This window comes from Neolamprologus brichardi, chromosome 16 (genome assembly GCF_056152115.1).
Source record: "Neolamprologus brichardi isolate AB-2024 chromosome 16, ASM5615211v1, whole genome shotgun sequence".
In the NCBI taxonomy this organism is placed as follows: domain Eukaryota; kingdom Metazoa; phylum Chordata; class Actinopteri; order Cichliformes; family Cichlidae; genus Neolamprologus; species Neolamprologus brichardi.
In genome coordinates, this window is record NC_142119.1 from 24619161 (window position 1) to 24634154 (window position 14994).

A 14994-nucleotide genomic window follows, 5' to 3' on the forward strand; every position below is an offset into this window, starting at 1 on the left:
AGGTTTGGACAGGGTCGTGCTTACTAATGCACAGTGTGTCCTCTTTGTATAACAATAGCCTATGAACTTAGATGAGTGATGAAACCTTTCTCCCATTGAAAACACTACATCCAGATGAACAGAATAAACCTTTTGGGATTTACTTACCTGGATGATTGAGCATGCATCAAGACAATAGCCTATGAACATCTGAAAAGAGCGATCAGCTGGACGTCTGCAAGAGGAATGTCCCTTCCTTGCCTTATATAAGATTCTAGCTGCTTAATTCCCCCGGGTCTTCTTTGCCAAATGTTTAGAGTTGTAGAAAGGTCTGGTAGGCCAGTTCAGCAACCACATTCTTCTAATATGAAGCCATGCTGTTGTAATAAAAGTGTGTAGTTTAGCATTGTCTCACTGAAATATGGAAGGGTTTCCCTAAAAAAAAAGATATCTGGATGAGACCACTCTAAATGCTCTAAAAGGCATTGACAGTCCAAATCAAGTCTAAGAAATGTCTTTGTCAACACCTTTTCAGGTATACACAATTAGCAATTAAACCCAGGCTACACCCAAAGACTTCTGCATTGCCACTGTCAAGAAAGTTAAGGGTTGATGAGGTGTGTGACTTCTCACAGCAACCAGGTTCTGAAATGAAACCTCCTGGTCAGCCTAGGTGGGGCCTTTTTTAATGGGGTTGTCCCTTTGGTTGGGTGGGGTATCTCTGGATGCACCAGGTTCCACCCACAGTCCAAAGACATACATGTTAGGTTAACTGTACAAGAGCGTGCGGTAGCGCTGTGATCGACTGACAACCTGTCTGTGGTGTAAGATGCCATTTGTGCCATGAAAGCTGGGATAAACAGTAAAGAAAATGCATGGATGTTTGTTTTTTAACTGAGATTCATTCCACTGACTGATAGTTTAGATGCATGGCAACAAAAAACTGAGATTTGTCAACTTTCCCCTGATTTCTTGCTTAAGTGTTTTTTTGAGAGGTTAGGTTGTTATTATAGGTGAAGATGACTGATAGAAGGCAAAAAGGTGAGCACAGTGCAAAGCTGTGACTCAGAAATCTGGAAAGTGGAAATTTACTAGAAATTTGGGAACATTTGTATCCGTGAAGCCCACGAGGTACATTCTACAATTGTTAATATGTGATCTATGCATGATGTTATCTTGGATTAACTGCACTATGCAGTTGTTCATCACAGATGTTCTCAGATGTATTTGTATGTGTGCAAAAGTTTAGATCAGTCTGCAGTGTTAAATCTTTTCATTGGATTGTTAGATTGTTGGGGGGTTTTGGGGTGATGACACGATGTAATAAAATTGATATATTCAGATATGCAACAAGATCCTTGACTTGAAATCGAAAAGTCATTCTGTGGATTTCTCTCTATTAAAGACCTATACTCATGTCCCAATCCATCAAAAAACATAATTGCTGTAAGACCTTCATCATTTCAGCAACTCAGGAAGCTTGGTGGGAAATCAATAAGATCACCAACCACTCATTTAATCCATGTAAACTCATGACAATGTGGATTTCTTAATCAATAAGACCACATAAAGCAAAGGAATCATTCAAATGTACTGTACTATCTATATGAACTAATACAGAAATATATCACTCAAAAACTCTTCAAAAGTGTTTTTCATCTTAATAAAGCATTTAAGAATAATGTACAATTTATATAAAACAATTTTTCATTCACTTCAATTCACTTTTGACTCCACAAGAACTAATGTTCCACATCGAGACTTTATAAACAAAATATCAGATGAGTTCATGGTTGTGTTTTATTGCGTACATGTGTACCCCAACTGTCTATAAGTGTTTACCATCAGGAAACCAGTTTACCAGCTACATCAGAGCAACATCAGAGCTTCCTCACTAATAACAATAATACAGCTTATAAATTTAACTGTACCTTTACTACATGCTTTAGGACAGGGGTGTCAAACTCCAGGCCTCAAGGGCCGGTGTCCTGCAGGTTTTAGATGTGTCCTTGATCCAACACAGCTGATTTAAATGGCTAAATGACCTCCTCAACATGTCTTGAAGTTCTCCAGAGGCCTGAAAATGAACTAATCATTTGATTCAGGTGTGTTAACCCAGGGTGAGATCTAAAACATGCAGGACACCGGCCCCCAAGGCCTGGAGTTCGACACCCCTGCTCCAGGAGGAAGAATATGAGTACTTCTTCAGTCTCCACTGTGACGTCAGAAACACTGTGAGATATCAGATTCACTGATTCTCTATTCATCGCATATTAAATCTAGGTAATACATTTCTGCAAACTTAAAAGCTGTCAATGACTCATTCTTTCCTCATGTAGTGGCGAATGGAAAATATAAAGCAACCATCTGCTTCACTGTTGACACAATTCACAGGTCAACAGTATAAGTCAACAATAAAAATGTTTAATGCACTTGTAGAAATGAATGGAAGTGATGATGATTAATGTTTGATCAGACACGCCAAATCACTCAAAGCTAAACCTGAGATAAGAATTAATTTACATTTAATTCCTTCTTGCTGCCCCAAATATTTTCAGCTTAAGCTTTCAGAAAAAAGTCATTTATGAAACCAGCTCTTAACTAAACAAATATACACTAGAGGTTTACCAGCACTAATAAATTACTATTTCTTAAAGCAGAACCTGATTTACAAGATAGAAAGCAGTCTGTCAGTCTGCCATTTCTTTATATTTTTGTTTTATTTCTTTATACAATTCAAATTAGCTTGAAAGTTAACATCTGGTATGACCACCTTTATTCTTCAACACAGCCTGAACTCTCTTAGGTAAACATCTTGTAATTTCTTTAGGTGGTCTTTGGGAATATGGACATTTCTTGATGGCTATTCAAAGCTCTTCTTTGGATGTTGGCTGACTTTTGTTCTGTTGTTTGTTAAGATCCCATGTTGCTTCAGTGATGTTAAGGTTCAGGGTCTGGGGAGGCTAATCCATGAGTGATAATCCTTTATTGTTTTGTTATCCATGTCTCTTTTGGATTTTGTTTTGTTTTTTTTACAGCATAGCCCTTTTGGGATGATTGTTATGCTGAAAAATGAAGCCAGTCAGAGGTGTCCAGATGGTATTGCATGGTGGATCAAAATCTGATGGTACATCTATGTTCATATTTCCATTATTTCTGACAAGAGGTCCAACACCACTGGCTGAAATGAAGCTCCAAATTATTGCAGCGCTTCCACCATGTTTTACAAATGGCTGCAGACACTCACAGCACGCACCACTCTCCTGACCTCCTCCGTAGATATCGACAATGATTTGAACAGCTCACAGTCATTTCTATTGTGTGTTCCAGTAGATTTTCATAATGCACAGACTGTGATCAGCTGACCTGTTCTGCTGCTGCTCTGCTGCTCTAATTCAATAAGATGTAAGAAAACGTTTCATGAGTCTTGGTTGATTTCCATCTTATACACTAACAGTATGCTGACCAAACTGTCTTTATACTAGATAATAAATATAAAGTTGAACAAATACATCTAAAGGTTTTTTATTATTTAGAGCGCACAAAAAGGTTTTCAGACACTTATGATATCTCAGGCTTTAAAGAGAAATGTGCTCACATGAATAAAAAGTAAAACAATCATAATCCTCTGCATGCTTGTCAAAATAAATATCTGTATACAATTTACAACACAAAAGTCTTAAAAACTTAAATATATATAAATATTGTCTGATACAAAATATACGAAACAGCTGAATAGCAGGAATACTGAGACCTGTAAGCGTCAGCATCATATAGCGTTTACATCTAAAATCTTACACAGTTTGATGAATGAGATCCCTCCAAACATCATTCATTTCTTCATGCTGTTTGTTGTGATATCTGTACGACAATGATACGAGGAGGTACATCACCCGCCAACAACTACTGCTAAAATATCACTAATTACTGTAAGAAAAGGCTTAACAAGGCAGGCTTCTGAAACAATATCTCATTATCTGATACAACATCAGGTCCTCAATCCTGTACTAAGTAAACTCATCCCATGCGAGCGCACATCACGTCATGGAGTAGCGTCTTCGTGTAATGTTTCTGTCCCTGAGTGGATTTCAAGACCTGCGGGGCTCAAGTCCATGAGAGAGCTGAGTAAGCATCCTTTGGTTATCGATCACGTTAAGCTGACGAATATAAGTCCAAACGTCAGGGTGGTTCTTGCTTGGCAGTGGTGACTCTGGACCTGATTTAATTGAAAAGATGGGCAGTGTCAGGAAAACAATGCAAGAAAAATTTGTAAGTTCATCATATAGGAACCCAAAATATTTGTGCTTTTTAAAAAAATATTTGTGCTGATTGAGTATATCTAAGCTGTATGGGCAATCAATATAAAGGGATTAATGGGAAACTGCTGGATAAATGATCGAATATAGATGTTAAAGGTTCAGAGATACCAATAATATACTCCAACTAAACTTCAAAAGATCAATATTACAGCTTGCTGTCAGTCAGTCAAAACAGGTACTTTTCTCAATCTATAGAATATTACTTTATTTTTTATTTTGGAAATAAGAAATTTAATTTATGGAAAGCTAGTTGTTGTCAGAATTTCTCCCAATGTGCTTTCTAGAAGAACGGCCTCTTCTATTAGTTCTATTCCAGCTTGCAGGTTTATTCTAAGATGTAGCCAAAATACATCAAATTAACAGGACATAAAGTCTTTTATTGTTGTTTCTTCATCATACAGTTTTTTGATATTGTGCTTCTAAGGTATATTTTGTATATATATATTTTATGTTTAATTTTATAAAGTGTCCTTTTGTTGTATTAAGTGCAACAAATGTGAAATTAGTACAAAACAAAGAAAACATTTGAAACTTACTGAATCTCTGGCTTCTACAGTATCTCACTATTTTCACTGTGTTAGCTATCATCCGCTGCAAGACAAAGAGCAATGATCAGCAGCAAATATCGCCAATTAGCTGAGAAGAACAAAAAAAAGATTCACAGATGCACAGCAGAGCCTCACCATTTTCTCAAAATTGACCAAACTGTCGATAAATGTTTTGTTGCCCTCATGAGTAAATGTCATGTCTAGAAAAAAAAAGGACCAATTGGAAAGTGTTAAAGCTGTTGAAGCAATTCAGCAACAACAATTGTGGTCTACAGGCCAAAATGATAAACTGTCATCCAATAAATTGGCCTAACCTTTGATCAACAGGGGCATGAAAGGAATGATGGGAGGTTCCAGTTTGGCTACTGTTAGCCGGTACGCCCTGTGGTTCCTGGACGGATCCTGTGGAGACAGTCATGCTGTGGATCAATCACAGTCTGGACACTAACCTCATATTTTACTCTGATCAGGTGGCTCATCTTAAATTTTTACTTTGGAGCTTACCATCAAGTTTTCAAATTCCACATAAAACTTCTTGAATTTACTGGGAAGTTTCTGCGAACAAAAACACCAGACAAAAGTTTGCTTGCAGTTAAGTAATTAATAATTTTCCAAAGACAGACAATACACAAATACACACCTCCCAGGTCTGACTCAGTCTGCAAACAGCCGGGTTACTTAGGCCCATAATGATAGCAAAGAAGGCATTCAGATTTCTGTACTCCTTGCAGCTTTAACAGGAAACATGAAATTAGTGTGGCAAATAAACCAAACTACAAACTGAAGTAGAACATGAAATCCACATACTGGGCAGCAATCTTGATAAACTTCTTAAGAAGCTGTACTCGCTTGCTCAGCTGAGGACACAAACACATCTCAGTGATCACCCAAAACTGAATTTCATTGAACCTCCTCAGGAACAGGTCCAGGTTCACAGTGGTTTTCTTCACATATTGTCTCCCAAATGTGTGATAGATGAGTTCAAGCTGCAAGATGCAGAAGAAACTGATTTTCATGTAAAATAAGCAAGTGAAGTAACTGAATATTTCATACCAATAAACAAAAGAAGTAAAAGAAAGATATATATTCAGCTCTTCTAATCAGACTCAGTTGCTGTTGAATACCTCATGTACACAGTGGAAAAGTTCCCAGTCATAGGAAGTCATGTGGTAAGCCACGTCCTTAGAGCTCATTAACTCAAAGCTGGCCAGTGATCCTGTAGAGGGACCCTCCTGCTCAGGTAAAGGGGTCTCCAAAGCATGAAAAACACATTACATTTATAAAACAGAGGCTGAAAGCTGAATTAGGTAACTAACTGTCATTTCTATCAATTTGATGGAGTGTTTAAAGCCAACTGGTTGGGAGTGTAGATGAGTTCATACACATGACGTGTTGGGTGATATTGATATAGTGTACAGCTGGGGTTGGAGCTGCAGCTGATCAACATGTTAATATGCAAGTTTCTCATGTAAATGTAATTTGTAACACACCAAAGACTCCAACTGGTCCCTCCGACACACAAACAGCTGTCCATTAATGCTGAGTGTGGAGAACACCGACATGTCACTGGGCTTAAAGATGGTTTTCTCTATAAAAGGAAGACCATAACACACAAAGGTTAAAAAAATGAATGGAAAACATCCATTTGTCTACCGTTTTCACTCACACTGAAAAATAATAACCATTAGATGGCTTGCCGAAAGATTTTAGAATAGGCATGCAGGTGCTCAGTGCCCTATTTAGTTGTTACTTTTTTCTATTTTTAGCATGAGGATGAGATTTTCTTGACATTTTTCACACCTTATGTGATCCCAAAACATTTCCTCCAATTCTTTTTTAAACATTTGTCCAAATAATCAAAGAAATAATACCATCAGAATTAATTGGCATGTATAAACTACAGAAATCAAATAGTATTTTCTTTGCAAACAAGTTACCATGGTGACATTAGATATTCACTGCTGTGTGTAGTATCAAACAACCAGAATAACCTGTCTTTGTCTGCATATGCTTTTTTTTTTTTTTTTTTTTTTTAATATCCAGGTGATTAAAGCTTTAGTTTTGCTGTAGTGTATTTGATAGAAAACACTGCATACATTTGGACCCTTGACCATCCTTTAGTTATAGTGCAATAGGGTTAGACTGCTGTGGACTTTGTATGATGCACTGAGGATTTCTTTTTCATGGACTACTCTGCATATGTTTATAGACCACAATTTAGAGGTTCAAGCCAAAGTTAGTAATTATTAATTTATGGCTGTCTTCTAGTGTGCATTCTTCCTGAATCCCTCTACTCTCCTCTTTTTCCTCTCACCCTCATCTGGTCATAATAAATGGCTGCCCCTCCCTGAGGCTGCATCTGCTAGAGGTCTCTTGCTGTTAAAAGGACATTTTTCTTTCCCACTGTTGCCAAATGCTTGTTCATAGTAGCGGTCTTCTTTCTAATATTCTAGAGGCTTTACCTTACAGTATAACTATTGTTGCGAATTGGCACTAATTTGAATTGAAGTCGTGCTTCAAAACCTTTGGAACAGATGGCATGAGCATGAATTCAGGCTGTGGTTTGAGGAAGGCCTCAGACAGAACTGTAAGCATGTTCTTATGAGAGGTGAATGAACTGAAAAAGGGAGAAAGTGTGAAGCATGGAAACGAGAACAGCTTGTAGTACCGGCCCTCTCTATATTACAAATAGACAAAGAACCGGAAGGTGTATGTATGAGGTGTGCTCCTGGTCCTGAAATTCAGATAAATTGTGCTTATTTATTTATTTGTTTTTATATATCTAGACACAATATTTCATGAAGTGTTATCCAAATGCATTACCAATAAAAGACTAGCATCATACTTGCTAGCTTACTTGGTTAAAACACCTTTAAACACTCTAGCAGCAGCAATAGCCTGCGGACTTGTTCCTACAAACTTAACAAACCTGATCCCATAAAGTCTTTATTTGAAAGCCATGCCCAGATTTTTCTTGGCAGAAATATTCAAACTCAACCAGCCTTTCAGGTCTCACCAGATGCACTTTTGGGTTTAAGTTTACAGATCAGACGCACAATAATCATTCAAACTCATGACTACAACTTTGTGTATGCAAAAAGGACGAAAAGTGCATACACATTCTTTTCATTAGATTTATGAAGCTGCTCTAACACAAAGACTTCTATAAACGTCAACCTAAAATTTACCACATGTGCCTCTTATTTTTTTTCTCATCTTCATCCATTTACTAAACAGGGGAAGATGTGCATTTTGCCCAACCAGAGACACAGAGAAAACAAAACAAAAAAGGTGTCTTTGGTGTCAGTACCTAACAAAGAGAAGAAAGGCTACTGAAGAATAAAAAAGTAATGCAGGTTGAGCTGTGAAGTTCATACCAAAGGACTCTGGCAGAGGTAAAAAATAAACAGTCAGACTACAAACAAAAAGCACAAAAGCACATCGGTTCACAGAGAAAAAGCAGATCATTATGCAAGGCTCCAGAGATTTTAGCACCAACACTGGCTACAAATATTATTAACATTAATAAAAGGACTGATACAATTAGATAGTAAATTTGCAGTGAGGTTTGTGAATAATAAATAGTTCATTTTAATATAGCTAGGTTTGCTAAGAATAGTCTGCTTTCTTTTATGATAAGTCCCGTCATGCTTTTTAAAATCTCCATTTCACATATGGCTTGGCTCACTTTCAAAAAAAGTCTAATTTTTTCCAAAATTCATATTTTATAAATATAATTTTATGCGTGGGGAAGAGAATTTTTAGCAGGCACAGTTTATAAATGAGACCAAAAGAGCTTTTCTTTGGTATTGTTCTTTTACCAGCCTGAGATCCTGAGTAGCCTGGAAAAAAGTTTACTTGATACCGACCAGTCTCAATGCCCTGCAGGAAAACAACCCCACAGCACTGTTTATGACTGCAGAGATGGTATTAATGACATGATGCCTAGTTTCATCCACACATTGTTGGTAATTATTTTTTTAAATCCAGCATTTAGGAATAATAGAGGATGTTGCACTCATGGGTACTTTCAATGCAGCAGAATTTTCTTGTGTCCTTTGCTTGATCTGTTCCTTGACGACATCTCTCCCTCTACCTGATAGTTTTATTTTTTCCTTCTAACGCAGTTGTCCTTTTGTATCTTTTCTTTTTTATCAGTGGATCCGACACAGTTGCACAGCCACCAGAGAATAACTTCAAAACCTGCTTTGCTTTTTCATTGCGGATAACTATGTGTACATTTGTGACTATAAAAATAAATATATCGATTTTAGGATCCAGAAAACTTTCTGGCCTCAGCCTCAGCTTTGTTGACTTGCCACTGGTAAGGAAAGTCCAGGTCAAGTTCAGAGGAAGGCAGAGCTCCATTAGTACTTTCTGGCGGACACAAATATCAGTACAATAAAGAGCAGCCACTTGAACCAACAGCTTTCTGCTGAATGTAATGAGTAAAACTGAGCTCAGGTTATTTCTTGGGCCACTTAAAGACCATTCTTTAGCCCCTACTAAAGCAGCCTATTACCGTCACCAAGCTCACCGCAAAAGGTCACACATCATCCAGAAAGACTTAATACATCACCCGACTTTAGCTCTACCTTTTGTCATCTCCGATCATTTGACAAGTAACTGCCGTTGCTCTCACCTCCTGCCGAACTGAGGCTGACCAGGAGCAGGTCCTCCGCTGACCCCAGCTTGTCAGCCACAGCACCGATAACCTCCCTGACTGAAGCGGCTACAGGGACCCGGATTGTGGTGTAGGTGTGGTCACAGCAGTAGACTTTGAACAGGACTGAAGGAATGAATTAGAACAAAAATAAGACTGTAAACAAGAAGGAATGATGGCATGGTAAAGTAGCAAGGAAGAGAAAAAGGCAAGATGTCACTATAATATTCTAGATCTCTAGCTTTCACTCTTTGTGTGTGTAGGTGTGTATTTGTTTGTTTTATTGCATGTAAACTCCTTCTAGACCATCAGCATTTCAGCAGCAGCGGTACATCTTAGGCCCCTGAAGGTTCTTATCTATGCCACATGTTATGACCCCATTATGTAGCAAACATAATGTAACAAGTTTTTTTAAAAACCATTTTTTTACATATAAAAATCTACCACCTCTAATTTTTTCACTTGATTTGAGTGTATGAGTTAGCCAACAGCATGAGCATCCCAAACTGAACTTTAGCATGGGCATGTACTAGTCAGATTAATGTGCAAGTGTCAGGAGATAAGAAATTGGCAGAAAGAAAAAATATATTCCATAAATGTGTCAGTACTTTTTTCTGTGTGTACTGTTTTGGTAGAAAAACCAGCTAGGGGGGGGAAAATATACTCCTTTATATGTATTGGCCACAGGAATTAACCTTTGATGGGAAGCCCGTGCGATGGCTCAGTGCCCAGATATAGGAGAGGCCCACTCAACATGACTATCAAATGCATCTTTTAGATCATGGCTGTATCTTGTGACCCAAAGCTTAACTTAATTTATGTAATATACCTTAAGCAGGAAATATTTACTCACTCGTTTTAAACTCCATTGACTAAAATGGGAACCTTTTCTGAAAAGTTCTGATGTTGGAGCGGCATGCTGGGAAACACATAACTTCATATAAGCATCGGTTTGTATGATAGAATTTTCCATCTATGATTTTGCAGCCAATTGAGGGACATTAGTAACATCATCAGACTAACCGATGCAACCAAGTAATCATTTGTATTTTTTGATCTGTCATTGCCACAAACTGCTCCTTTCTCCATGTGATTGTGGAAAGTAAAAGTAAAAGACTGAAACTACCATGTTTAATTCTACACAAAATATGTGGAGGCAAAGAAAAATTTACTGCTACTTCTGACAAACACTGTTTACCTGGAAGACTCTGCATGTTGTAATCACTAAATGGCCTTAAAGAGACCAAAACATTTATCCAAATTAGCACAGCTACCACAGAGATAGAGAGAGAGACACCCACAACCTCACGCATCCTCATGTACAACTAATTTAAAGTCACCAATTAACCTAACAAGCATCTCTTTGGACTGTGGGAGGAAACTGGACCACCCACACATGCATATTCTGCACAGAAAGGCTCCAGCTGAGCGAGGTGACAGCGCTAATCACTGCACCACTGAACTGAACGGTACCAAATCATCATACTTTAACAGAAAACATCCTTTGAGTTTATGAGTAGCGAACCTCTGTCGCTATTTCAAAATACTGACTATCGCTATCACTGCATGATAAAGACTTCCAAATAGATAGCTGAATGTGACAGACAGCAGCCCAGCTATCTATGTTTATGATAACAGGAGATGATAACTCACTTTCATCGTTACTCCTGATGGGCTGACGTTTCTGAAGCTTCTCCTCTCCCACACTGAAATGCCGCAGCAGGACTTTGTGCTGTGTGGGAATTTTAGGTTCACCGTTTAGGTTCACAGACATTTGAAAAAACACAAACTTTAATTTGGAACCAAAAGAGTCGGTCTTATACCTTTTTCTGTGAGGATCTGGCATCTTCAGCACTGAAGAATAAAATAAAAACATTTTTAAAAAAGAGTTAATGACTCTTTAGTTAAGTTTGATCGTTATCTAAAGAGCCTTTCTGCTTTAAATTCTCAGCACTAACCACATACAGCACCTTTCATCCATATCAAAACCTAAAAACAAAAAAAACAATGCTCTGACTTACTTGCGTTTTACTATTCTTTCCAGTTCTGTTAGTTGATCCCTGAGGGCTGGAAAGGCTTTGGCATCATTAGATACTGCCATGAAAAACTCCTGCAAAACACAGCAAGCTCTGAGCAAAACAATGATTCAGAAGAACTAATTAAAACTCATTTTAACATACATTTACAAAGTTTTTCTCAAGCACCACATCACATTAAGTTAGCATATCATCAAGAATCATATATATATATTCTAATGCTCACATCTACAATAAATGCACATTTTAAATTGCAGTTTCAGTGATTTTGATTTTCTGACATGTGTCTGTTTATTTATAGTGAGGAGAGAGTGCAATTAAACTTAGCAGAAGGTGCAAACACCTTGCATAACTGCAAAGGTATGTGTTTACAGCTGTAAATTATAATATCAACCATGAAACAAAAGAGTGGCTGTCAGCATTATAGCTGTGAATATTCTTGGATTTGGACATCATGCACTCACACATACATCTGATTTTCTATCAATTTATCAGTTATGGTTAGTGGTGTGGCGCCTTCGCTTTATTAAAACATTTCAAAATCTTATCATTATGAAGAATCAAAGAATCTAAGAGGATTATGAACAATTAATTGTTTTTAAGTAAAGCATACTGATTCGCCGCAACATTGTCAGGATTAACTGAGAGGTGAAATGGATAACACTGATCATCTCTTACAACTCTTTATGCTGGAAAACGTTAGGTCTTTCACTCACATATCTCTCCATGACACGTCCTAACAGCAGAATTTTACCTCAGCAAGATGATCCCACTTCAATAAACTGCCCACGAATGGCTCAAGAAAAATCACAAACCTACCCTGCAAATTCCCAACTTTCCAAACTGATTAGGAACACATCTGAAACACTGGAACAAGTCTTGGTCAGAGCTGCAGACGGTTCTGCTGTTGTGACTATTCTGTACCTATATCAGAGGTTAGAACAACCTTCCTATATGTTTAGGCTGACCTCCAAAAACAACACTGAGACATCCTCTTCCTGCAGGTGATCCCCATGTACGGCAGCCCAGTGCATCACCAGCCGGATCACCCTGCGCTTGTTATTAAGCGTGTAGTCCAGCTTCTCCTGTTCAGATCCCTGCGAGGCCTGGGCATGGTAGCTGCACAGTAGTTAAAGATTGAAACAATGTAGCTGCAGCAAACCAGTGAGCTCTATGTTTTCAGGTTCACAGGAATGGTAAAGAACATTAAAAAAAATTAGGGAACATAATGCTGAAAGGATATTGGGACATCAACACCGGACACAGCTGACTGTTGGGTATGAAGACACAGTGCATGAGCACAAAGTCATCTAAGGCTGAGTCTGTAACAAAAAAAGAAAGACGCTTGTGTCAAACACCTGTGTAGCCGGTGAAAGAGAGCATCAAAGAGTAGCATCGGGCCTTGATCCTCGTGGCCCCGTCTGTGTCACCTCTGCCGACGAATGAAAACCATATGTATCCACGCAAGCGAGAGTAATTAGATCGACCCTGTGATGTGTGGCTAATTATAGGCAAGAACAAACGGGTCAGTGCAGAACAGTTGGCAGAGGACAGAGGAGAGAAAGAGCCGGGGAGGGCGGAGGAGAATGTTGCATAGGTGACAACTCTCCACAATAAATGATCATCGTATTGACAGGCCGTGTTAGATGGCACTAATTTGACACATGGGATGTGTCATGGTGAGCAGTACCTGACTCTGTGAATTGAGAATCCAATCGCATCATTTCAAGGAGGTGCTCCAAAATCTTCTCCGGCGTCCCAGACATTACGTTGTATCTGCAGGAAAACAGAATAAAACACACCCTTCACTAATCAAGAAACACTGGCTCTTAATGCTTGATGACACAGCTATGGCCCTCGACTGTTCCTTCAACGTGTGTCTGTGATTGCTTCATTTGATAACAATCCTATTTACAATCAGTGTTCTTGGCCAGCTGAAGATGAAGGGGAGTCTGGGCTAAGTGCCACGAGAAAAGCCGAGGGGAGAAAAAAAAATGAGGGGGCATCTTCTACGTGAAGGAGAATCAACACAATCCAGCCTCGGTTGTTTTCATTACTTGATAACAGCATGGCAAGAGGGAGCTACACAAGCAACGCCATGTCTTCCCCACTCATGGGGGAGAACACAGTCTTGACACTCTTACGTTTGAGGAGTGGAGTTGATTAGAGGGCGACCCTGAACAAGTAATTGTGACTTGCCAGGTCTTCTTTTCCCCCTAGGAGCAAGGCCATCATAACCATTAATATGTCTCTCTAGCAACTGTGCTACAGTGACAGATGCCTCTATTAAGATAATGCTCGTTGGCTGCAGCTCACAGGATTGCTGTGTGTGTGCTGCCTGCATGTTATCTGCTGGTCACACTGACTGTTAGCGTCCAGCATTTTTCCTATTGTTCACAAATGTAATCACAAGTTCAAAAGTGACCATGAAAGGATCACTCCTGCAGCAACCTGGGATAGTCATGTGATTGGACAAATATATTTTTTAAAAGTTCATACTTATTACTTCAAAGAAAAAGGATGGCTGAAACAATTTAAAATATTTTTAAGTATCAATTTTTCTTTGCTGTTAAATAAAAGCAGCAACTTAATTTATATTGTAACATGAAGACAGTTAAGGATACAAGTTTAACAGACAACTGCCAGAAAGTGCAGCTCTGCATTATACATGCATTAGTGGTGTACACATTTACTTGTAATGAGAGGAAGAGGATCCCTGGACAGATGTTCGACTGCTGCTGAGGCTCTTCTCTAACACCAGAACGTCCTGACCATGCTCCTTCAGTCGCACTGTGTTGGCTTCCACATCCTTCATACAAATAAACACAAACACAGTAATGCATTTACTATGGAGACCACTAACCTATGAAAATGTTGTTTCAGTTTATAAAGTCACCTGACCTGATCAACCCAGGTCACCTGCCAAAGGTCACATTTAAACAGTGTTAAACAGTAGTGACGTGTTTGCCAGTACATAAGCAGCTTCATGAAAATTTTATTCTTTAGAAATGTAAAGTAGCAGTTATTATATGATATTTAAAATTTTTATACATATTTGGATATTTTACTATAAATATATGCTTTTTAATTAATTTTTTTATTATTATTATTCTTATTATTCATTCCCTATTTTATTTATTTCATATACAGAACCATCATTGCACTATTTTGAGCCATGCAATAAGCATGCATAAACTATCTGTAATATCAGATACTGTATTTCAGGCTAAATTTCAGTACAATTTTTTTAATGGGTTGTGTATAAGCATTTTAATAGCATGTTTAATACATTTAATGTGGTCCAAAGATTTAAATGCAGACCTAATATGATATTCTGAAAGTCAATCATACACGTTTAACAACTTTAATAAAAATTGTTATAAAAACATGTGATGTCACTCAGTTTTCCAACACTACGACATGCATTATCAGATGGTTGGAAAATCAGT

At 38.1% G+C, this 14994-nt stretch overlaps 1 protein-coding gene across 3 annotated transcripts in view; it reads right to left on the minus strand.

The window, feature by feature from the left end:
* Window positions 1-3488: 3488 nt before the first annotated feature.
* Window positions 3489-14994, minus strand: part of rapgef4a (Rap guanine nucleotide exchange factor 4a) — a 37960-nt gene continuing 26454 nt past the window's right edge. For all 3 annotated transcript variants that reach the window (XM_087829846.1, XM_087829845.1, XM_087829847.1), the window contains 17 exons: window positions 14239-14354; window positions 13236-13321; window positions 12789-12867; window positions 12514-12664; window positions 11531-11619; window positions 11333-11363; window positions 11163-11241; window positions 9489-9635; window positions 6337-6434; window positions 5971-6096; window positions 5654-5832; window positions 5487-5577; window positions 5351-5401; window positions 5161-5248; window positions 4982-5046; window positions 4835-4889; window positions 3489-4195 (listed from right to left, as the gene is read on the minus strand). In XM_087829846.1, the coding sequence (XP_087685972.1) occupies window positions 4068-4195; window positions 4835-4889; window positions 4982-5046; window positions 5161-5248; window positions 5351-5401; window positions 5487-5577; window positions 5654-5832; window positions 5971-6096; window positions 6337-6434; window positions 9489-9635; window positions 11163-11241; window positions 11333-11363; window positions 11531-11619; window positions 12514-12664; window positions 12789-12867; window positions 13236-13321; window positions 14239-14354 (1659 nt within the window). In that variant the 3' untranslated portion in view covers window positions 3489-4067. The remainder of the gene's footprint in view (window positions 4196-4834; window positions 4890-4981; window positions 5047-5160; window positions 5249-5350; window positions 5402-5486; window positions 5578-5653; window positions 5833-5970; window positions 6097-6336; window positions 6435-9488; window positions 9636-11162; window positions 11242-11332; window positions 11364-11530; window positions 11620-12513; window positions 12665-12788; window positions 12868-13235; window positions 13322-14238; window positions 14355-14994) is intronic.